At 35.9% G+C, this 26159-nt stretch overlaps 1 protein-coding gene across 3 annotated transcripts in view; it reads right to left on the bottom strand.

Moving 5' to 3' along the window:
• The window catches only part of WASHC4 (WASH complex subunit 4), a 62893-nt gene that overhangs the window by 26881 nt on the left and 9853 nt on the right, over positions 1–26159 (bottom strand). For 2 of the 3 annotated variants that reach the window (XM_043562387.1, XM_043562389.1), the window contains exons 7-20: positions 25893–25975; positions 24300–24342; positions 23735–23838; positions 22183–22303; positions 20553–20676; positions 20326–20453; positions 19164–19324; positions 13288–13414; positions 8315–8440; positions 4544–4651; positions 3236–3382; positions 3035–3114; positions 1324–1429; positions 622–738 (exon numbers count right to left, since the gene is read on the bottom strand). In XM_043562387.1, coding sequence (XP_043418322.1) covers positions 622–738; positions 1324–1429; positions 3035–3114; positions 3236–3382; positions 4544–4651; positions 8315–8440; positions 13288–13414; positions 19164–19324; positions 20326–20453; positions 20553–20676; positions 22183–22303; positions 23735–23838; positions 24300–24342; positions 25893–25975 — 1575 coding nt within the window. The remainder of the gene's footprint in view (positions 1–621; positions 739–1323; positions 1430–3034; positions 3115–3235; positions 3383–4543; positions 4652–8314; positions 8441–13287; positions 13415–19163; positions 19325–20325; positions 20454–20552; positions 20677–22182; positions 22304–23734; positions 23839–24299; positions 24343–25892; positions 25976–26159) is intronic. The other variant, XM_043562388.1, reaches the window with a different exon arrangement.

Raw genomic sequence — 26159 nt, 5'->3', positions numbered from 1 at the left:
TAAAATGTTAGTTATAATATGGATTCCAGTAAAACAAGAAGGGATATACTACACTGCATATCTGAATTATTTCTGTTACACAAATACATCTTTAAATACAGAAAATTTAAAATGTTAGTTATAATATGGATTCCAGTAAAACAAGAAGGGATATACTACACTGCATATCTGAATTATTTCTGTTACACAAATACATCTTTAAATACAGAATATTTGGTCATAGCTCTCCAAATAACTCAATAAAATATCACTAGTTAAGCTGCCAGAAGTGCGCTACCGTTAGCAGCATTCAATATTCAAACCCACTTTGTATCTGCATTCTTCTAATAAACAGAACTTTACACTCAAAATCTGCTATTCACTAAAGTCAAGTATTTTTCCCAAATCCCTAGTCTGAATTTCTATATAAAACTTAGGAATTAAAGACCAATTTAGCATAACAGTGATACTGAAAAGTTCCTTCATTCTAGACAATGATTCATAATAATAATTTATATTACTACTTACACATAACATGAATATATAATATAAATGAAAGCCTGCTTCAACCCAGAAAGTTTTTCCAAACACTGAAAAACTTAAAAACATGTATTTGGAATGCAATCTCAAATATGATGTTACCTCATTTAAGATTTCCATAATTTCTTTGTCATAGCAATCCAGAAGTATTTCGTGGGACTCTAAATGTCTTGCATGCATCATAGCAGGTACACAGTCACGTAAAGCACTGAACATGTACTAAGAAGAAAATCAGAATGTTCACGAATGTAGAAAAACCAGAGCTCTAATTAAAAAATAGCACAAAGGAAAAAATATATATATATCACAAAAATTATCTATCTTTGAAGACAAAACCTCGGTCTGAAGGTTAATTTTTTTCACACATGCCTGTCTTACTTTCCTAAATAAGAAGAGCCATATTTTATTCTCTAAAGCATATATATTAAATCAACAAAAAATTCACATTCACTTATCCTTTCTTGCCTTGAACATTCAAATATTTATTTCCAAAAGAAATAGAAAGATCTGAGTAACATATTCCTTGCTGACAAGTAAATGTCAGCCTATTGTGACATAAACTAATATCAAAGTGAAATGAGAATGATTAGGAATATGAGTAAAAGAGTTAAATATATTGATATTTATTAGCATTTATATCAAATTTAACTACAGACTGTATAAATGCTCATTAAATATGGATAGTACTGTAAAAACATCAGCAATTTTTAAGTGATCTATTAAGTCAAATGATTGTATTCAAAACTAGAATGGTTTGTACACTGACTAAAATGATGGATTATTTTTATATTATTCTTCACTTACGTGTAATCTGGCTGCATCAACGGCATTTTCATATACATCATCTAAATAAATTGGAAAGACAGCTCGATGCCAGTATAAAAAACAACAGTCACATTGTGTTTGGACTCTACAATGTAAAGTAGTAATTAGTAGTAGCAAAATCAAAGCACTCCCCCACCAAAATAATGAAAGGAACAACATTACACATCACAATGGTAAGAGCTCAGTCTTAACCCATTTTTGTATCCCCTACATCACTTAACCCAAAATTAGTAGAGAAAAGCCACAAAATACTTTCTAAATTGAACATGGGTAACAAAACTCCCCTATATCAGACACTGTCAGAATTCTGCACGTAGGCTAAAGCATACTTGAAAAACGATACACATAACTCTTAAGATAGAGTTTAATTTTTCAATACTATTTTTTTTTTAATTTTTTTTTCAACGTTTATTTATTTTGGGGACAGAGAGAGACAGAGCATGAACGGGGGAGGGGCAGAGAGAGAGGGAGACACAGAATCGGAAACAGGCTCCAGGCTCTGAGCCATCAGCCCAGAGCCCGACGCGGGGCTCGAACTCACGGACCGTGAGATCGTGACCTGGCTGAAGTCGGACGCTTAACCGACTGCGCCACCCAGGCAGCCCTTTCAATACTATTTGATAGGACTGAACTTATAATACTTGCATCACATATGTACCATTTTACCTGTCTCAAAGTTGAAAAGCAGAACCTTTTAAAAAATTGTGACCAAAAAAACAAAACAAAAAAATAGTTACACTTAACCTGCCTATAATCCTTGCCAAGTGACTATTTCACACCATTCTGGGGCAACAAAATGTTACACTAAGTATCTTATAATGAAGAAGGAGAAGACAGAAAGTTAAATGCTAGTACCTACACTTAAAGTCTCAGCTTCTTAGAACAACATAATATTGTTATAAATATGAGCTTTAAATGAAAAACTGTGCTATAACCTTAATTCACCTGGGAATCAAAATTCAGAAGACCCATTTTCCCTGCAAGAAACATATTGCTTCCTCAATAAAAACAATAAAGTCACAAATGGCTACAAAAATAAGTCCAAAACTAAGTCATTTTAGTGAATTAATTCCAATTCATGTCAAAATAAAACTACAGAAAACTATGTGACATGAATCTCTACGAGATGAAACTTTGTTATGAAGCAGCAATTTTAAAAGTCCACTAGGAGGGGCGCCTGGGTGGCGCAGTCGGTTAAGCATCCGACTTCAGCCAGGTCACGATCTCGCGGTCCGTGAGTTCGAGCCCCGCGTCGGGCTCTGGGCTGATGGCTCAGAGCCTGGAGCCTGTTTCCGATTCTGTGTCTCCCTCTCTCTCTGCCCTTCCCCTGTTCATGCTCTGTCTCTCTCTGTCCCAAAAATAAATAAACGTTGAAAAAAAAAAAATTAAAAAAAAAAAGCCCACTAGGAGACTCATCACAGCAATCACAATATGCATCGGGGTCTAGCAGGTGCTCCATGGGTGATACCGTGTTTCCTCTGGGAGTTCTTCCAGAAGCTATTCCCTTACTATAGAAGCAAAGTTAAAGAAATACGATCCCCGGTCACAGACTCACTTTGGTCACGCTAAAGGAGTGACAAGAGGAACTAATGGTCCACCTGGGTTATATTTCTTCTCTTGCTATGCTAAAAAGAAAACTGATGTTTCTATCAGCCTTATCTTTTGAGTATCGTTACATATCCCTACTTACCTTTCTCTAAGTTCACTGATAAGATCCAGCTTTTTCATGACTACTTGCAGTGGAAAGAGTTCTTCATCTTTAAATGTTTTCTATCAGGGAGGGGAAAGAATGACAGAGAAGTTGCAGTCAAAGTAAGAACAGGTTTCTTGGGTAAGAAGGAAAATGTGAAATCTCCAATTTCAGTTTCCTTCCATAACAGTAATAATTTACCATTTGTGTGCCAACACTTAGTGCCAAGGAAACAATAAGTCGTCGTTGCTTTGTGCTTGGTCCATTTAGAGTGTTTTCAGCCAAAACTAGAGCAGAGAGTACATCAAGACGCTGTTCGCTGTATTTTTTGTCAGAAATTACTCTTTTCTAAAGACAAAAGAAGAGAAAGCAAGAAATAACAGTTTTATTTCTGAAGCAATAACAAAGACTCACAAGAAAAACTTCATGGTAATCTTTTCCATGATTCAATTTAAGAGAGCTTAGACAAATGCTTTCCTTGATCAGCTTTTTCTGACATTATGTGCTTTATTTGTGTAACATTACCATTTAATGCTGACAGGGACAGCAAATGTACTAAGCATATTTTTAAATTTCTATATTAGGCTTTTTGAAAGGCAGTTCAAGATGGCAACATAGGCCAGAGTCTAAAATCTCCATATTAATTTAATAAATTATTCTTTAAAAAAGAGGCATATTTTAAAACTACACAATGTCATTTTTTTAAAACGTTTATTTTGAGAGAGAGAGCACAAGCGGGGGAGGAGGAGAGAGAGAGAGAGAGAGAGAGAGAGGGAGGGAGAGGGAGGGAGGGAGAGGCAGAGAGAGGGAGGGAGAGGCAGAGAAGGGGAGGGAGAGGCAGAGAAGGGGAGGGAGAGGCGGAGAGGGAGAGGGAGAGGGAGAGGGAGAGAGAGGAAGAGAAGGAATCTCAAGCAGACTCCACACACTGCCCGTGCACAGCTTGAAGCAGGGCTCAATCTCACAAACCATAAGATCATGACCTAAGCCAAAATCAAGAGTCAGATGCTTAACCAACTGAGCCACCCAGCCGTTCCCACAATGTCATTTTTTAATAGAGGAGTGTTCCTTTAATAGAGGAGTGAACTTCCATGCTGCAAGTTCAGAGTCAACCCTGATTGCTCTAAGTAACAATCATAAAATACCATGGAGAAAAAGAACCAAGAAATATTATGTTTGAAGGAATGGAGTAAACAGACTAAACTAAAAAAACACATATAAGGGCACCTGGGTGGCTCAGTCCATTAAGCGTCCAACTCTGGATTTCGGCTCAGGTCATGATCTCATGGTTCGTGAGTTCAAGCCCTGTATTGGGCTCTGCGCTGACAGCGTGGAGTCTATTTGGGATTCTCTCTCTCCCTCTGTCTCTCTGCCTCTCCCCCACTCATGCTCACTGTCTCAAAAAGAAATAAACTTAAAAAATATATATGCTTAAAAATAAAAAACACACATAAAACAACAGGAGAGCAAACTAAAAAGATAATTATGCTGAATATACAATAACCTTCATACCTTGGCTACAGAAATAGAATTAAGAGCCTGATGCTGAAGGTGCTGTGTTATATGTGAAACTGAATCAGCCACAACCATGCTTCTTCTGTAGAACATATGCTCTATAGCCTAAAAAGAACCACAAGTAATGCTGTGAAAATCAACTTAAAACTTTTAGGCAAAATCACAGAATATCTTTAAGACCTTGGGCTAGGTAAGGAATTTGTAAATGGGATCCAAAAGAATTATTATATAAGATCGGTAAATTATATTAAGAATTTCTGTTCATCAAAAGCCACTATTAAAAAAATAAAAAGGCAAGCCAACATATGAGAAAATATCTGCCATGCACGAAGGTTTACTACTCAGAATGCATGAAACATTTTTAACAAATAATCTTTTAAAAGAGGCAAATAATTCAATAGAAAACTGAACAAAAGAAATGAACTGATCTTTCACACAATAAACACTTGGAAAAGACACCCTCATCAACAATCAGGGAAATAAACATTAAAAATAAAATCATTTACCTCTCACCAAAAAAAAAAAAAAAAAGAAAAAAAAGAAAAAGAAAAAGAAAAAGCCAGATAATACCAATGTTGGCCAGTTGGGGAACAAAGGGAAGTTTAATCTTGCAGAGGTATATAAACTGACTGCTCTCACTACTTTAAAAAACAATTTGGCGGGGCACCTGGGTGGCTTAGTTGGTTAAGTGTCCGACTTCAGCTCAGGTTATGATCTCACGGTTTGTGGGTTTGAGCCCTGCATCAGGCTCTGTGCTGACAGCTCAGAGCCTGGAACCTGCTTCGCATTCTATGTGTGTGTCTCCCTCTGACCCTCCCCACTCACACTCTGTCTCTCTCTCTCTCAAGAATAAACATTAAAAAAAAAAAAAAAAATCTGGCATCATCTTGAAAAGCTGAACATGTAACACACAACCCAGCTATCCACTGGTAGATACAAAACTCAGCAAACCTCTGGCACAACTACACCAAGAAACAGATACAAGAACAGTAACACTGTATATAGTAGCAACAACTGGAAATCACCCAAAGTCCATCTACAGGAAAGCTACACAGCAATGAAAATGAAGGAACCATAGCTACTCATCCCATCATGGAAAAGTTCAAATACAAAATTCTGGGGGCACCTGGGTGGCTCAGTCAGTTGAGCCTCCGACTTCGGATCAGGTCATGATCTCACAGTCTGTGAGTTCGAGCCCCATGTTGGGCTCTGTGCTGGCAGCTCAGGGCCTGGAGCCTGCTTCAGACTCTATGTCTCCCTCTCTCTCTGACCCTCCCCCATTCATGCTCTGTCTCTGTCTCAAAAATAAATAAACATTAAAAAAAAAAAAACTAAAAACCACCTTGATAAATTCCAATATTAATTCTAGTATTAAAAAAAAATTATGAGTTTAAAAAAGTAAAGAAGTACATAAAGTATTACTTCATTAATATAAACTTCAAGAGCATATATGACTAAATGATGAATGGTTTATAGATTCATCTATATATGGTAAACTAAAAAGAAAACCAAAGGAATGAGAAGCATAAAATGCGGGACTGGTTTCCTCTGAGGGAGCAGGGTAAGATGTAATCACAGAGCACAACACAGGGGGCTTCTGAAAATATCAATATTTCTTAAATGGGATGGTGGGTTTTTGTCTATTATTTAAAATTATGTTTATGAAATATATGCATATACACACATTTCTGTATTTACAGTTCATTAAAAAATCTTTTAAAAAGGCTGAAAATTTCCAAAAGATTTTATTTCCTAAGCAAATCTAAAGGCATTAGCAGAAATTTACTAGAAAATTTTAATTTCAATTTTTATAAAAGGTTAAGTGGGCTCTCCTGCCTACAAAGGGTTTTTATTGTTTTTACTTACATAGAGTATGCTAAAAACATTATCGTATTTCCAGAAGTATTCAAATCACAAGATTACAGCACTTTCCCTAAACTGCAAAATAATTAGCCTCATGTTGACTAGCCTCATGTGCATCTGAACACTACAAAATGGATGTCTTTTTTTTTAGTACAATTGATACACAATGTTACATTAGTATCAGGTGTACAACTAGTGATTTGACAAATTGATACATTATGCTCTCTTCACTACAGGTGTAGCTATCAACCATCCCATTACATTGCTATTGCAGCATCACTGACTGTATTCTTCATGCTGTGCCTTTATTCCTGTGACTTATTCATTCCATAACTGGAAGCCTGCACCACTCTCTCCTCTTCATCCATTTTACCCAATCCCCCAAACCGCTCCTCTGGCAATCATCAGTTTGTTCCTTGTATTATTTATAGGTCTGATTTTGCTTTCTGTTTATTTTTTTAAAATTCCACTTATGAGTAGAATTATATGGTAGTTATCTGTTTGACTTATTTCACATTAATACCCTCTAGGTCCATTCATACTGTCTCAAATGGCACAATCTCATCCTTTTTATGGCTGTATAATATTCCATTACATGTATACCACATCCTCTTTAACCATTTGTCTATTGATGGACATTTAGGTTGTTTCCACACATTGGCTATTATAAATAATGCTGCAATAAACACAGGAGACATGTTCTTTTCAAATTAGTTTTTTCACTTTCTTTGGGCAAATACACAGTACTGAAATTACTGGATCATATGGTATTTCTATTTTTAACTTTTTGAGGAACCTCCATACTGTCTTCCACAGTGGCTGTACCAATTTACATTCCCACCAACAATGCATGAGGGTTCCTTTCTCTTCACATCCTCGCCGACACTTGTTACGTCTAGTCATTTTGATATCAGCCATTCTAACTGGTGGGTATCTCATCACGGTTTTGATTTGCAGTTTCCTGACGATGAGTGATGCTGAGGATCTTTTCAAGTGCCTACTGGCCATCTGTATGTCTTCTTTGGAGAAATGTCTATTCAGGTTCTCTGCCCATGTTTTAATTGGATTATGTTTTTGGTGTTGAGTTGTATAAGTTCTTTATATATGTTGTGGCTATTAACCCCTTATTGGATATATGATTAGCAAGTATCTTCACCCAATCAGTTGTCTTTTTGTTTTGTTGATGGTTTCCTCTGTTGTGCAAAAGCTTTTTATTTTGATGTATGATGTAGTCCCAATAGTTCATTTTTGCTTTTGTTTCCCTTGCCTTAGAGGACATACCTACGAAATATTGTTATGGCTGATGTCAGAGAAATTACTTGTCTGTGCTCTCTTCAGAACTTTTATGGTTTCATGTCTCACACTTAGGGCTTTAACCCATTTTGATTTTGTTTTTGTGTATAGCATTAGAAAGTGGTCCAGTTTCATTCTTTATACGTAGCTATCCAGTTTTCCCGGCACCATTTATTAGAGTATGTTCCCCACTATATATTCTTGCCTCCTTCGTCAAAACTAACCATATATTTGTGGGTTTATTTCTGGGGTCCCTATTTGTTCCACTGATCTATGCACCAATTTCTGTACCACGTCATATTCTTTTATAATTCAGGCAACATGCTTAAAACTTCCATGAGTAAAACTTTACTAATACGTAATTTAACCTTCTCATTCCCTTCTTCTCTCAATACATGCTAATTTTAATAAAGTTTAAATATATTGGCCATTCATAAAGTTATTCAGAAATTACTTTCAATGGCTAGTTTCCTTAGCCACGTGAGAGATAAGTACACTTTCCCACAATTATTTATTCTGATAATCAAGAAGTCAAATATTACAAGATCACCATAATTTAAGCACAGGTTAATTCTCAATTATAATGGCAAGGTAAAATAATCTTAAACCTACCTTGAGAAGTTCAACAAGCCTGCATAATGCCTTAACTGAGGTTTTGGTCATTGGCTTTTGCATTGACATGTAGAGATTCATTGTGGTTTTAATAATGGTACTAATACTGTATGCATATAAGAAGCCCTATAAAAAAATAAAACAATGATTATAATCACAAGGAAAAGTTTCATTTCTTCAACATTTCATTCTCTATGTAACAATTATTCCCCAACTTGCCAATAACTATTTTAAAGTCTGCTCTTAAGATTTTGAAATATTCTTCCTCACACAATGTTACACAATGGTGAAGCTTCAAAGCAACCCTTAAAGGTGTATTTAACCTATTACATACCATAAGTTTAGTACTGCTGAAATTAAAGTATAAAATCACAGTTAAAGAATCTTCCCATTAAAAAAGCAAACAAACCCTTCAGAGAAATGATCTGAATGTCCAGAAGCTATCTATTCATCCTTATCTTACCTGCCAGACAAGAGTTTAAAGACTCCTATCTACTACAGACAAATGCTAAGGACCCTAACGCACCAGGAACTGAAAAATAAGGAGTATGAGAGCTGCTGTCTGGCCAATACAGATACTGAAAGGTATTTCTCAGTTCCAAGCCAATTCCCCCTTTCCTTTTCACCCGGACCAATCCCCACTGTTCATCTGCTACCATGTCCCCTGCCTATGTTGGTCCTAATCAGACCTTCTCTCTTTCCAGCCCAATAAGAACATATTCTCTCCTACTTTTCTATTCACGAAGGAAGAACAAAGGTCTTGTGAGGTTTAAAAAAGATTTTTAGTGCTAGTAAACCCAGGGAAATGGGATGGAATAAGAAAACAGGAAAAGGATATTACCTTACATATTTTCATTTAGATCCAAAAAAACCACATAGAAACATCATAATAAAGATTCTTTGGGTTTACAAAAGGACAAAAAAAGATACATGTACAGTTTTAGGATGAACCTAAATTATACTATTATGGATATATTCAAGGAACTGGGGCAGAAGCCATATGCTAGTGATTCTCAACTTTTTTTCTAGTCCTCCATCATATGTGAGAGATAAAGTACTCTCCCATCAGTGTAACAGTGGCTCAGTAAAGAAGTGATACTTAGTGTGGGTGGGAGAGGGGATTTTCTCTGAACCAATTATATCTCTGTGATAAAGAGATGTGCAAAGTTAACAGAATAAGAAATGAGGGGCGCCTGGGTGGCGCAGTCGGTTAAGTGTCCGACTTCAGCCAGGTCACGATCTCGCGGTCCGTGAGTTCGAGCCCCGCGTCAGGCTCTGGGCTGATGGCTCAGAGACTGGAGCCTGTTTCCAATTCTGTGTCTCCCTCTCTCTCTGCCCCTCCCCCGTTCATGCTCTGTCTCTCTCTGTCCCAAAAATAAAATAAACGTTGAAAAAAAAAAATTAAAAAAAAAAAAAAAAAGAAAAGAAATGAGAGAGAAGGCAGCATCCTAAGAAAGGTGACAAAGCTTGGGGAATACACACAGGAAAGAGCTAGAAGTCTTAACCTGTCAGCTACAGAACTATCACACCAGATTCTGCCCTAGTGCAGCACCATGAAAAGTTTAAAAGCAGAAACAAAGAACAGCAAAAGTGTAACTCTAAGCCAGGCATAAAAAGGGGAGTTTCTTTTTTGAGGGGGAACAGGGGAGAAAGAATTCATGGGTCCCCAGATGGTCATTAACTTGTGAAACATATATAAAGGACGTATTTTAAAAATCTAAATGGGGAGAGGAGAGGTTTAGGGTCTGTTTTTGTTAATGGAAGAATAAATAATCTGGACTAACCTTTGTACAAAGAACAAGCAAATCTGGGCAAAACATTTTTTTAATCTCTCAGGAGGCATCAAAGAGCTATTAAGAAGATAAGGAAATATAAAGCCAAAATCTGGGAGAAGAAAGAAACCCAGAGAAGTGAGCCTGGCATTTGAGGCTGCTTTCCCTTAAGAAGCATCTGCCAGTTCCAAAAGAGAAAAGAGACAGAAGCCAAATGTTACCTTTCAGCATCTCCCAGAAAGGAGAGGGGAATAAAAACAGGAGTTCGTGGCCCATCAAAAAGGAAAGGAGGTCCTATAAACCTAGGTTCTGGATTGGGATCCTGAAAAAACTACCCCCTAAAAAGTAAGGACGAACTCAAAAAAATAGCCTTCATAGGATTTAGGTCCCATTTCAAATCATCTCAATCCATGACTAGGTTGAGGTGATCTGGGTTGTTAGTTGTCCCAGACTAGCTGTTTATCAAAAGTAAAAATTATTAAGTCCTCTCTGGAAAAAGAAAAACAATATCCAGGTCTTCAAATTATATCCACCGTTTTTCATATACAATGTACACATTATTAAAAATAACCAGGCAAAGAGATAATAAGACATATCCAAAAACAAGAGAAACATAGATAACAGAAACATCCAGATAATGAAATTACTAGACATAGGCTTAAAAATAATTCTGCTACGTTGAAGGAAAAGAAACAAAATTTTTTTCAGAAAAAGAAATGGAAAACTATAAAAAAAGCTAAAAAGTAAAATAAGTAAAATTAAGAGTTCAGTAGATAGGCTTAACAAATTAGACATAGGTAAAGAGAAAAGAAGAGAGAGAGAGAGAATAAAACAGAAATAGTACTTGAAGAGTTAGTGGCTGAGAATTTTCCACAAATTCCAGAAGCTCTACAAATCCCAAGCAGCACTGACACAAAGAAAACTACACCTAGGTACATTAAAGCAATATTGCTAAAAACCAAAAAGTAGATCTTACAAGCAATTAAAGACTCACATTCAGAAACCAAGAAAACTGACAGCTAACTTCTCAACAAAAATAAAAGCCAGAAGACAATAAGTGGGGGAGGGAGGTGAGGGATCCTGCTAACCCAGAATTCTCTACATAGCAAAAATGCTTTTGAAAACAAAGTTGAGGGGTGCCTGGGTGGCTCAGTGGGTTAAGCAGCCAACTCTGGATTTCGGCTCAGATCATGATTTCAGTTTGTGAGTTCAAGCACCACATCGCTCTCTGTGCTCACAGTGCAGAGACTGCTTCAGATCCTGTCTCCCTCTCTTTGCCTCTCCCCTGCACCCACTCTCTCTCCCAAAAATAAATAAATGTTAAAAAACAAAAATGAAGTTGAAATAAAGACATATTCAGACAAAAAAAATAGTGATAATTCATCAACAGAAGGACATTTTAAATGAAATACTAACAGCTATTCCACAAACAGAAGAATGAAGAGGGGCACCTGGATGGCTCAGTCGGTTAAGCATCCAACTTTGGCTCAGGTCACGATCTCACAATCCTTGAGTTCAAGCCCTGTGTTGGGCTCTGTGCTGACAGCTTGGAGCCTGGAGCCTGCTTAGGATTCTACGTCTCCCTCCTCTCTGCCCCATCCCAGCTCATGCTCTACTTCTCTGTCTCACTCTCAAAAATAAATAAACGATAATATATATATATATATATATATATATATATATATATACACACACAAATACATATATATATATACAAACATACATATATATACATACACATATATATACATACATACATATATGTATGTATGTATATATATATATATATATATATATATATATATGAAGAATGAAGAGACGCAGAAGAACAGAAAGCAACAGAACAGGTAAATATATGGATAAATCTAAATGGACCAGGACTATAAAGACAACAGCAGCAATAATAATGCCTCGAGAAGTTTAATATATAAAATGAATCAAAATAAACAACAACTCAGAAGTGAGACGGTAGATAAAGAGAATTACGGTGGTTTAAGATCCTCACACTGTCTAGAAAGAGATAAAACTACTCATTTATTTTGGAGTTGAAGGTTAAATGATGCACTTAAAATCTCTAGAGTAACCACTAAAAAAACCCAGTAAAAGGATACAGAATTAACAATAAAGGAGAAATAAAATGATGAATTAATTCAAAAGAGAGCAAGAAAGGAAAGTAAAAGGGACACAGAACAAGTGAGATAAATAGAAAGCAACTAGTCAGGTGCTAGTTTTAAATCCAAATACATCAGCAATGACATAGAGAAAATAATAAAAAAAAGACAACAAGACTGAGGAAAAATTTATGCTGCTTACACACTGCTTACACACAAGAGACACATTAAATATAAGGAGTCAAACAGGTTGCAAGTCAAATGATGAAAAAAGACATACTACGTAGACCTTAACTAAAAGAGAATTGGTATAGCTATATTACTATTATACACACAAGACTTAAGACAGAGCATTACTAGAAATGAAAGAGATATTTCATAACAGGTTCAATTCATCAGGAATAAATAATAATTCTTAAATGTTATGCACTCACTTGGTTTTAAAATATATAAAACAAAAACAAAGGGTAAACAGACAAATCCACCATACTAGTGGGAGATTCTAACCCAATTCTGTCAGTAACTGACACAATATGTAAACAAAATCATTAACAAACATAACCTACTTGACATATACAGAACACTACAACCAATAAATGCAAGTTACATATTCTTTTCAAGTGTACATGAAATGTTTACCAAAGTTGACCATAGGCTGGGCCATAATGCAAATCTCAACAAATTTAAAAATAGCAAAATTATTTTAGTACTTCTAGAAATCAACAAAAGATAACTAGGAAATCCTCTTATCTTTACAAATTAAAACATATCTTCAAAATAACCCACAGATCAAAAAAGAAATCACAATAAAATTTCTTACATATTTTGAACTAAATAATGGAAATGCAACATATTAAAACTTATGGGATACAGCAAAAAAAGTCATGCTTTGAAGAGAATACAGAGATTTAAATGCATGTATTAGAAAATCTAAATTAGTCACACAGATCTAAACATAATCAAATCAATTTCAGTTTTTAAAAACAAAAACATATCCTACCCCTTCCAGTTTTTTCAAAGTGTAAGTTCTATACATTGAATTAACAAAGAAATGACCCCCAAAATATTCTAAGTAAGAAGATGCAACTACCTGTATAAAAACATTACATCTATTGGTGAGGTCTTCAGCAAATTTATCCATTCTCTGCTCTTTAGATAAAATAGATTCCATTTTCATCATCCATGAGCTCACAAAGACGTAGTAAGACTGTACATCTCTAACAAAGGAAAATATTGGGGTTACTCAGCACAGGAAATAAAATTTACTTCCATTTCTTTGAACTGGTTGGGATAAAATATTTCCTTCCATGAGCCACCTTTCTGGTTTTCAAATTACAGACATCCTACATACATATATAATTTACTCATTCAACAAATGTTCATGCCTATATAGGCCAGACACTGTTTCTCAGTACTAAAAATAAAAGTTAGCAGTAAACAAAATAGATAAAAATCCCTACCACAATAAAGTTTACATTCTTTGAAGAAAGGAGAGTTGTGTAACAAAGAAATCAATAATTAAGATCTGTAAGATGTTAGATATGTGCTGTGGAAAAAATGCAGCAGAGAGAAAAAAAGAGACAGAGACTTGGAGGGCAGGTACAATTTTAATTACAGTGATCAAGGCAGGCTCATTGAAATTATGATTTTGAGCCAAGATTTGAAGAAGATGAATGAGTAAGCTATGTAAATATATGAGAAGAGAATTCTAGGAAAGTAAATAACAAACGCAAACGTCTGGCATGTTCAAGTAATAAAAAGAAGTCAGTATGGCTGGAGCTCAGAGAACAGGGATGAGAACATAAAAGGAAATCGGAGAAGTACAGGGGTTGGGGGGGGGGGGCAGGAAGGGTGGGGAGTAGAACAGGATTTGTGTATGACCTTGTAGAGAGGGCTTCAATGGAAAGCCACCAAAGCATTTGAGCAGAGTGACTTTATCTAACTTTGCAGAGGACCAAAATCACCTTGGCTGAGATGCTGAAAATAAACTGTAAAGGGGACAAGTGGGGTAACAGAAAACGACTCAGGCAGCTACCATGATAATGCAGAAGGGGATGACAACTTGAACCAGAAGGGAAGGCTGAAAGTGGTCAGAATCTGGATATAAAAGCTACACTGATTGAACACTTCCTATATGCCAGCCACTGTTCTAATCACTGTACACAAAGTAACTCATTTAATCCTCACATAACCTTATGATCTAGAAGAGGAAACTGATACACAGAGAAGTTAAGTAATGTGCCCAAGATCATAACTGGTAAAAAGCCAACCCAAGATAAAAGCCCAAATCTAGGGGCGCCTGGGTGGCTCAGTCGGTTGAGCGTCCGACTTCAGCTCAGGTCACGATCTCACGGTCCGTGAGTTCGAGCCCCGCGTCGGGCTCTGGGCTGATGGCTCAGAGCCTGGAGCCTGTTTCCGATTCTGTGTCTCCCTCTCTCTCTGCCCTTCCCCCGTTCATGCTCTGTCTCTCTCTGTCCCAAAAATAAATAAACGTTGAAAAAAAAAAATTAAAAAAAAAAAAAAAAAAAAGCCCAAATCTAGGAAGCTTTCCTATCCAGGAAAGACTAAATCTACTGATTTAATTCTCCGCTGCAAGCCAATTACAAACACTGAATCACTCTATCAATGTATCTCAAATGGCTCAAAATGGAAACTTTTAGCCCAGAAGCTATTTAATATACACTTCTTTTTTATTTTAAAGGTTTAGTGTGGAAAAACAAACAATTCCCCTTTGTGGGATCTGATGTTACCAACTCTTTATAGAGACTTCCTCCAATCAGAGAAACATCCCATTACTGCCAGTCAGAATGAACTAGAGGATAGCACTCCGGGCAAGGGACTGCAGAGACTCACCTGACCGAAATCTGAACCCCACAGTGAGGTCACTGGTCAGTCATACTGCCAAAGAGTCTGACAATGTCAAGAACTCAGTCTGAAGAGGGATTACACCAAAATTTTTCATAACTGTCTTTTAAAGAGGTAAAACCCTAGCATCAAATCTAAGAAAAATTTCTTGCTGAGCCAGGATTCCATTAAACAAATGACACCAACAGCTGTACTTTTGGCTTTGCCTCAAATGGTGCTAACATTATTTGACTTGTGGATTATTTGACTTAAAAATGTGAAACACGGAGAATGAGCAGGGTCCTAGAGCAATGCCTCCTTTTGAGGAAGCTGTGATCAGTATTCAGCACGGATACAAGTATAGGAGGGAACAGAAAGGTCATAAGCCAAGACAGAAGGAAGAGGCCTAGATTATAGAGCCCTCCTTGACAGTAATCAAACCAGTAACCTTATGAAGAAGGCTAATAACACAGTCAACGGCATTCACTCAGTTTTAGATCAGACTATGCAGGATAAAGCAGAGATTATCCATTACTCCACCCATCACTCCTACATTCAAACACTAGATGATATTCCTCTCTTATAAATACATGAAAATGAAGCTGTTTCAAGTTTTAAAAAACAAGTTTTTGACAAATGGAGTCCAAAAATAGCCAAGGGTCCTGTCAGATGGTCAGCTTCATTTCAAAGTACAAACAGGAAAAACACTAAGGAAAAAAAAAGAAATCTGTCCCAATGTAAATCACCAAATGGCGGTAACAATTGCATGTCAACAGAGGTTTGAAATGAAGGTTCAGAGCTCTATCCTCTGAAGTCAGTATTTCCAGTGTCAAAATGGTTTTGAATGAAAAAGCAAAATGCAGCAACCTACAAACCTTGGACCCCAGGCAGGAATGTGGCTGGGACACTTGGCCAGCTGAAGTCTAGTGCATATTGGGCGGGGGGCAGAGAAACTGTCCCCCACTGTTTCCTCATTATCTAATGAACTCTGGAACCTAACTGGGACAGCTCTTGTTCACTCCCTCAATTTTTCCTAAAACACTGGATAAAACTCATGCTGGTCACACTGTCTCCCTTCTCCTGGGTTTCATTTTAGTGAATTTTAGGTTTGTTTGGGAGAACTGCAAGGAGAATGAAAAAGACACTATCCCCTTCAGCTCCCTGGAGCTCTATGGTAACTGTGTATCTTTGGAATCAAAGAATTTAGAAACATAAAATGTTATCATGGGGGGGAGGGGGTCTTTGAAAGTCAACTTATTCAATCTTCTACCTGATAAGCCTCACTTCCTACAGCATCTTGGACTGAGGTCATCTATACTTTACCTACACAGCGCTAGTAAAGAGTGCATTACCTCTCAGAACAGCCTCCAGGACTTGGTAGCAGAGGCTCTTCAGCAGGACTGGTATGGGCTTGCACACTAGCACACCTAGCTCTCTGACCTGGCAAAGTTCATTTCTCTAAGCCTCATTCTCCTTATCTAAAAATGGGATAAAAATAGTACTATCGAGTAGCAGTTAACAGCTTATGCTCTAGAGTTGGGACTTCCCAGCTCTGCCACCTAACTAGCTGTTTAAATTTGGGCAAGTTTAATCTCTCTGTATTTCAATTTTCTCACCTACAAAATGGCCATAATTACAGTATCTACCTCATAGGATTCTCTCATGATTAAAGGAGATGATAAAGGTGAAGTTCCTGGAACAGTTTAGTTATTGGCTTACAGAAAGCACTGGGTTAATATTAGTTGTTACCTTTATTATTTCCCACATGAGAAGACTATTACAGGGTTTGCATAAGACAAAGTGTCTAAAGCCTTTAGCATAATGCCTGCTACTAAGAGCTCAATCATGTTGGCGATTTTGGATCTCTGGAGCCACAGAGATCAAATCTGTTCCCTCTTCAACCTGAATGCCCCTCAAATATTTAAGGAGCTCACCACATCATTTCTCAGATTTCTCTTTTAAAGGTCAAACTATGTAGAGATTCTTCAAAAGGCATGGTTGTCAGGTCTTCTGACATATCCTGATCAGCTGCATTTAGGGTTGCTGCATTTTGTGTCCCTCTTAAAAATGTGACACCACTGGACACCAACTATGATCTGACCAATAAAAATTCAATGAAACTACCAATTCACATGGCCTTGATATTATAAGTACCATTTCCCATAATCTGGATATAGTTATTAACATAATCCAAGTATATACTGGCATTTTTAGCAACTGCATCACACTATTAAAGAATATTAAGATGGGAATGCAAGCTGGTGCAACCACTCTGGAAAACAGAATGGAGGCTCCTCAAAAAACTAAACAGAGAACTACCCTACAACCCAGCAACTGCACTACTGGGTATTTATCCAAGGGATGCAGGTGTGCTGTTTCAAAGGGACACATGCACCCCCATGTTTACAGCAGCACTATCAACAATAGCCAAAGTATGGAAAGAGCCCAAATGTCCATCGATGGATGAATGGATACAGAAGTGGTCTATATACACAATGGAGTATTACTCGGCAATCAAAAAGAATGAAATCTTGCCATTTGCAACTACATGATTGGAACTGGAGGGCATTACGTGAAGTGAAATCAGTCAAAGACAAATATCATATGACTTCACTCATATGAGGACTTTAAGAGACAAAACAGATGAACACAAGGGAAGGGAAACAAAAATAATATAAAAACAGGGAGGGGGACAAAACAGAAGAGACTCATAAATATGGAGAACAAACAGAGGGTTACTGGAGGGGTGCGGGAGGGGGGATGGGCTAAATGGGTAAGGAGCACTAAGGAATCTACTCCTGAAATCATTGTTGCACTATATGCTAATTTGGATGTAAATTAAAAAAAAAAAAATATATATATATATATACATATATACATATATATATATAAAGCTTCTGATAATTAAGATATCCACACACTTAATTAATACTATTAACCTGATCCCTGTGTCTCCATCTGATTGAATTCACAGCTTTAACTCTGAACTATGTCTTTTTCCCTCCTCAGTTCTGTTTTAGAAGAGGAAGCTCCGAAATTTCCGTTATGTGTAGTCCTGCCTGAATTGAGTAATTGTCATTTTCTATGGACTTGAACCACCAAACTTGAGAGTACTAAGAGATGCTTTAGGGGACTCCTATATTCCTGATGTACTCCTTCTTCCCCCATTCTGCAGTAGTGGTCCAATTTCCCCTTGACAGTCAAGATCGAAAGAAAATGAATAAATATCCCTATTATCTTCTAATCATATCACAAATAAAAACTGTGTCCAGCACAGAGCCAGTGGCACAGTCCTGCATCACTTCACTAAAATCTTCATCCAGGTCAGTGTGTGATTTTAGCAACGCACTCAAGAAACAATGTGCAGTAAATTAAGTGCTGAGGCTAGGTGATGAGAACACGGGAACTCATCTATTTTCTCTCTTTTGTGTGTATTTGAAAATTTGCATAGTAAGACTTCAACAAAATAGGATGTAAACATCAGAAGAATATCTGATTGTTATTACATTATGTAACAACATAAGGATGTAAATATCAGAAGAAACTAACGTTAAAAGTATTCTGTTAGGGAACAGGACTCAGGTACAGGGGGAAACTGAACAGAGGACAGTTGTTTTTCCCTTTCAACTTTTAGTACTTTTGGACTTAAGTATGTACATATGTTACTTTCATAAAAACAAATTAAAAAAAGGAGTGCATCAAATTAAAGTCAACGCCTCCAAAAATTATCACTGAGTCATGGACACCCAATGTTTTTGATGTCATCAAATGACATCTACTGCGGGAACTTCACTCTACACAAAATATTTAATGCGTCTGATAAAAAGTATGTGTATATGTCTGCAAATACATGTATACATATGTATGTGTGCCTATATATACACACACATCTCCATAAAGTACAATTTTCCTGCATCTTTAAGTTTAAAGCTAAAACATTTAAAACAAAACCAAAAAAACTCCTAAAAATTAAGCCTCCTAGAGATTGTCTAACCTCTTCTCTGGTAATGAGTAAGTACATTTGATCTTATAACCAAATATTTTCCATATATTTAGAGTCAGTGTAAGATCCAAGAATATGAAGTATCTAAACACTTTCATTACGGGTACTTATAAACTCACTTGGTAAGTGATTGAGCTTTCTGCTGTAGGAAAGTATCTCTGTGTATTTTAATGGCTTGAAGACTTTTTCTGTCTAGAAGTTTGGCAGCTGCTGGTATTTTCTGGATCAAAAAATTATCAGGAAACCAAATAATATTAGCAGTTAGAGTGATGGCTGGTACCTGAAATAGTAAATGTAAGAGAGGGAAATCAATAAATTCAGGCTAACAGTAAGCTGTTTAATAGTCCTACAATACACAACGGGAAGACAACTTACAATCATTTATACATATGACACAAATTATCTTACTGTGGCACAATTAAGGCATTCTAATATCTGATATGGGGCATGAGAAAGTTTTATTCTGCCTAAATATTAAACACTTACACACTCTCATAGATATTCAGATAAAAATATGCAAAAAGCAAACAGAAACTTCAATCTTCACCACTTTTACTTTTATTCTATATTAGTGAAAAAATAAAAGACCCAAGATGGCTGGATTCTCATGGTCACATATCACTCGATTTTACACACAAAGTTTTCAATTTTGAAATCAGGTGTGTCACATCATGGAAATAGCAAAGATGTAAAAAAAAAAAAAATTTTAATTTTTTTCCACTTCAATAATGAGAAGGAATGGCAAGAAGAGGAGAAGAACCAAAGAAAAAGAAAACAGCAGTGACAGTAATAGGAAGTTAATTTATAGGAAAAAATCTGGAAGAACTTCCACGAATAGGTATTTATATGATGTGGAATTATGCAGTACTTCCATTTACTATGTTACTTATTTCTGGAATGCTTGGTTTTTGGGTTTTAAAAAATGCTTATTTTCAGAGAGAGAGGGAGCACGAGGGATGGGCAGAGAGGAGAGAGAATCTCAAGCAGGCTCCACACTGTGGGCACAGAACCCAAAGTAGAGCCCAATGCAGGGCTCAAACTCACAAACCATGAGATGATGGCCTGAGGCAAAATCAAGAGTTGGGACGCTCAACCCACCCGGGTGCCCTGGGAATGCTTGGTTTTTAAAAATTCTTATGGTATTATTTTTATAATTATTACAAAGTACTGTAAAAATTACTATTTTTATAATCAGGAATAAAATACATTTTAGAATATCCAATTTTATCCAAAATCTTTTTCACCTACTCAAGTTGAAAAAAAAAAGTTCCAAGTTCTTACCTTCTTACAAATGTCCAATAAAGATTTATAAAACTTTTTATCAATAGTCCGAAAAATTTGAAAATGCAGTACAAAGAGTCCACAAATTCCAACGTACTTGTCTCTCTGGTCAATTTCAGAAGGTTCTCCTTATAAAACAATAGCATGAGAGAAAAATATACTTAATTCTACATGCAAGGAAATGCAAACTTTATCAACAAAAATTTTAAAAATGCATTTTATATTACCAAGTTTGGCTTCTACATTTGCAAAAATTGAGCGAATACTATGTGCAAATTCTTCAGCAAAAGTGCTATTTTTTGACACAGATACTCCTCCATTGAGAGAATCAAACTGCTGTTCTATGCAGGCCTAAATAGGAAACATTTAAAGGGAAATTTAAACTTTCAATAAGTTATTAAACAGACTTAAATATACACCGTGTGACAAACTTCTACATTCATCATTTTAATCTCAGTAACACTGAGGCTCAAGTTTTTACCTTAATGTCATCTAATAATTAAATCCTTTTGAGTGAAAAATATGTACTTATGTACTTAAGTCCCTAGTTAGTGAAATACAACTGAACCACAAATTCAAAATTCTACATGAAGAGATACACACAGTGATGCTCAGTGACGTATGGAAGATGTATCTGATGAAGCACGGAAAACGTTTTATTATTTTACCACGCACTTTTAAGAGAAGAGTGTATTTTTTCTGATGATTACTTTCCTAGCACTTTATTACAGCATGTATCAGAATGTCTCCTGGAAAAAGACTCAATGACAAAAAATTATCTTCTGAATCAAATATATTAGCTGTTAATTAGTATAAACAATAGTTGGGATCAATCTGTAAAATGTGTGATCCTCAGAATAGCATAATGTATAGATGTCAAATCACTATGTTGTATGCCTGAAACTAACATTATGTGTCAACTATATATCAACTTTTTTATTGTCATTATGTAAAAATATGTTAAAAATAACCTTGAAGCAGATTTTAAATATAAATATATTGCAATTTCTAATAAATACTACCCAAAGCAATGCTATCCAATAGAACTTTCTGTGATCATAGAAATGTTCTACATTTCTATGCTGACAGGATAGCTAGTCACAGACTAATTGTGGCTATTTTTCCCTCAGCTTTATTAAGATATTATTAATATATAACATGTAAGTTTGAAGTGTCTGCCGCAATGATTAGATTATGTATATGCAGCTATTAAGCACGTGAAAGTGGTGGAGAAAGTGAAATTTTATTTCATTTTAACTAATTTAAACTTAAAATAGCTACTAAATAGTAGGAAGCTACCTGGACTACACAGACCCAAATTATATTCCCTGAGCCTAGGAAGAATTAAACATTCATTCATTCATTTATGGGAGAGAGAGTACAAGCAAGGGAGGGGCACAAAGAAAGGGAGACACAGCATCTAAAGCAGGCTCCAGGCTCCGAGCTGTCAGCTCAAAGCCCAACACAGGGCTTGAACCCATGAAGGCAGGATCATGACCTGTGCCAAAGTCGGACGCCTAACCTACTGAGCCATCCAGGCGTCCCTAAACACACCCAAATCTAGAGTTTAACAACAAACACTAAAGCAACTGCTTAGATCTTAATCCTTGAATAGTTTTATCCTTCTACATAATTAAAAAAAAAAAAAACCCCTCAACCCCAAATACAACTAGTACCATTAATTTTGTTTGCTGCTAGGTACTGAAATAATTACATTTAGTACACTGACAATGTTTTAAGCCAAACACTTCTAAAGAAAACATATTTCAATGGTATGCTATCAAAGTGTCATACAGAGTTCTGAGCTGGATCAACTAATACAAGCCCATTTAGTATAGCCTGATAGAGCTGTCATACCTGAAATATCATTCCATCAAGTAACTGCCCTTCTAGCTTCAGCAAAAACTTTTCAAACGGCTTTAGCTTTTCTTCCTGAATTCCAAATTTTGAAGGATTGTGATGGACAGATTTCAGTAACCTTGTGGAAGATTAGGAGAAAGACCTTCAATTTTACTAATAATTCTTCAATTGAAAAATTTCCAAGAAATCAAAATTTTACATTTGTATTGATTGCTTGTTTGGCTCTACACATTTGAAAACCTGAACAAAACCAATGCTAATATATTTAATTTTCTAATCATGCCTTTTTTATATCATCCTAAATTCAGGTGTCTGGTACTCTCTAGATACCAGATGAACTAAATAAAATCCCTGGACTTAAAGAAGTCTTAAGAATATACAATGAAATAAAACCAAGTTCAGGAAAACAACTGTCACTTGAACAGAACCCAAGAAAAAAATAACTCTGAGTTCTAAGGTAGTCAAATTAACATTCTAATATACTTTAAGTATTAGGATGCTTTATATAAGTATACCATACTCTCAAACAAGCCCATCTGAAATTTAAAAATGGTTACTGTATGTCAGAATGGTTAACATTAACAACTCAGGCAACAACAGATGTCGGCGAGGATGTGGAGAAAGAGGATCTCTTTTGCATTGTTGGTGGGAATGCAAGCTGGTGCAACCACTCTGGAAAATAGTATGGAGGTTTCTCAAAAAAATTAAAAATAGAACTACCCTACGACCAGCAATTGCACTACTAGATATCTATCCAAAGGATACGGGTATGCAGTTTCGAAGGGGCACATGCACCCCAATGTTTATAGCAGCACTATCAACAATAGCCAAAGTCTGGAAAGAGCCCAAATGTCCTTCCACAGATGAATGGATAAAGATGTGGATAAAGATGTGGATAAAGCAGATGTATATATATACATACGTATATATGTATATATATATGTATACACGTATACACGTATATATATGTGTGTGTACATATTATGTGTGTATATATATGTATACACACACACACACACACAATGGAGTATTACTCAGTAATCAAAAAGAATGAAATCTTGCCATTTGCAACTACATGGATGGAACTAGAGGGTATTATGCTAAGCAAAATTAGTCAGAGAAAGACAAATAGCATATGACTTCACTCATATGAGGACTTTAAGAGACAAAACAGATAAACATAAGGGAAGGGAAACAAAAATAATACAAAAACGGGAGACAAAACAGAAGAGACTCATAAATATGGAGAACAAACTGAGGGTTACTGGAGGGGTTATGGGAGGGGGGATGGGCTAAACGGCTAAGGGGAATTAAGGAATCTACTCCTGAAATCATTGTTGCACCATATGCTAACTTGGATGTAAATTAAAAAGTAAATAGATTATTAATTAAAAAAATGGTTACTGTATTCATAGAAACATGTGACAGGAGATCCTTCTAAATATAGGTCTCCAGGTCTTTTAAAAGAGCTGCATCATTTACATTTGTTTCTTTTTTACTAACACGTTAACTATATAAAGAGAATATTTCAAACATTTAATTGGCTCACCTTTTGTACATAGTCCAGTGCTCTTTCAATGTGACATGATTATCAATAATTTCATCCAAGGTAAGCAAAACTGTTAGCAGCTCTCCCAAGTGCTCATACATAGTCTGTCAAAAAACCTTTACTGATTACCATTTAATCACTAGTTAGAAGTTAAGCTTCCTATGGATTTTTAAAGTTAAACACACTGGGCGAATTACTAAATTAAAGCAGTGGGTAAATCAGTTTATTAACGTACAGATGAAACTATTAATCCTCAGATGGAACAGTAAGCCTTAGAGAAACGCTTTGCCCACTATTTCATCCTTAACTGGGATATTGCAGAATTATTTCACTCTCCAAAGAGACCACTTAGAGAATTTGCATTGGGCCACTACTGGGAAAAACTAAGAATTATACTGCTAGTGGGTCAATAATGCCTCATCAACTTCACAAATTAAAAAGAAGCAAAAAAAAATTTTTTTTCTGAAGAGTCTTGCTATAATTGTTGTACTCCCCCATCACACAAACTCCACAGTAAAATATAGTAAAAATTACAGTTTTACAGATCAAGTTAAATGACTTTTACCTGAAAATGAACTCCAGTTGTCTCTATAATTTTGGGTGCAATCCTGTAATAAAATAGCATCCAATTAAAAAAAAAAACTTTTTTGTTTTTAAGAAAAACACATAGCAGAAGCTCTTGGACTTTTAACATGTATTTAGCTTTATTTCAGCTATAGTCACTATAACTTATGGGGCCACACTCCACTTTTCTAAGAAGAGAACGAACATGTATACAGAGTCAGGGTTATCCTTGTCTATACCTAAACTCAACGGGTAGGGAAATGACCATATGTGACCCATGAATAACCCTAGCCTTTAAACCTGAAGGATCAAGTTTGGGATGGAGGTGGCGAAATAGTGAAACTGATATTCATTTCTTTCTAAACTATTAGAATTTTTCAATTCCCAACCAGAATCTTCGTTATCTTACCCAAACTGGCATTTGGAAACTAGTCAGGTTTATTTCTGAGTTCTCATTCCTACTGAAAAACAATGCATACAAACAACATGCCAAAGTCAAAAGCCCCAGGATAATTCAAATTTTACTTCCTAGACATCTCCTACTCAACAGTAAATAATTTAAGACAGTATTTATACATCAAAGCACATACAAATATTCCACAGGATAGAATATTTTAAAAATTAAATTCAGAATACAAATAAATTTCATCTCTTTTGGACAGGGGCATGGTGGTGGGGAGTTCTCTTTGAATTACACATCAGATACTGCAGATGTGCAGTCATGCTCTCATGCTCTCATTCCCCCCTGCCCTGAGGATAGCTTCAGTGAAAGAACAGAACATAAACACCTAACTGCAGAGAAAAACATGAGAATGAGAAACAGTTAACACAGTCTTCCAGTTCATAGCAACAGTTAAGATGCATTCTGGTATACTAAGAACAACAATGAATGGACCTGGTGATCAAAAGAACAGCATCTAAATTGCTATGGAATCTTATAGAATTCCTCTGGGTCTCAGTTACTTCTCATAATTGAGAACCCTTTGTCATATACCCAAACAAAGTTCCTGTAAGATTATAATTAAATAGCAAATGGGAAAGTTTTTAAGTATAAAGAATTAATCAAATGTGAGATATTACTCTGTAGTACTAAGAACAGTAAGGGCTCTATGAAAATTTGATTATTCTTCTCTAGAACAGTGGTTCTCAAACTTGCAAGATCAACTGAGTAAAACCAAACTCTTTTTCAGTGTAGATTCCCTGGCACCACTCCGCCAGATTCTGCAGTTGTAGAAATGTCCCATGTGATTCTAATAAGCCAGGAAACAATGTAAAGGAGAAATAATGGGAGAGAATTTGGTACGAGTTCTAATTCCATATTAGCCTATTCTATATAATCAAATTTAAGTTTATTCTGTCAACATTCTTATTCAGAGAGATAACATCATTTACCATGGTAGAAATTGTCTTATTAACCTATGTATTATACACATCAAGTACTGTTTGAAACATCATGCATCTTCAAAAGATGCTGAATAAATGAATGAGAGAATAAGTAAACAAATGAAAAATTATTTCGGGTAACTGGCTAGTTTTAGAAAAACATTCCCTGCATCTCTATTATAAATGCACAAATATTTACAAAATCCATTACTTGTTACTGATATAGAGGGCAGCCAACTGATGGACTACATTCATCACCACTTCATAGCACCTTGTCACAAAACAAGATAGTTCCTGAAATGACAAGTTGAGTATATGTTACATAGTTGCTTTTTAAATGTCACCATTTCTCTATTTTATGTAACAATGGTAAACAAAAACAAAACAGTTTTCCAGTAAAATTTCCAGTTAACCTGCAGACAATTCCAAACATCCTTCAAGTAAGCAGTCCTTAACCCTTCTCCTGCCTCCCAAAGTC

The sequence above is a fragment of the Prionailurus bengalensis genome, chromosome B4 (genome assembly GCF_016509475.1).
Source record: "Prionailurus bengalensis isolate Pbe53 chromosome B4, Fcat_Pben_1.1_paternal_pri, whole genome shotgun sequence".
Classification (NCBI taxonomy): domain Eukaryota; kingdom Metazoa; phylum Chordata; class Mammalia; order Carnivora; family Felidae; genus Prionailurus; species Prionailurus bengalensis.
The sequence above is the reverse complement of the archived record's forward strand: the minus strand, read 5'-3'. Positions and strand labels throughout refer to the sequence as shown.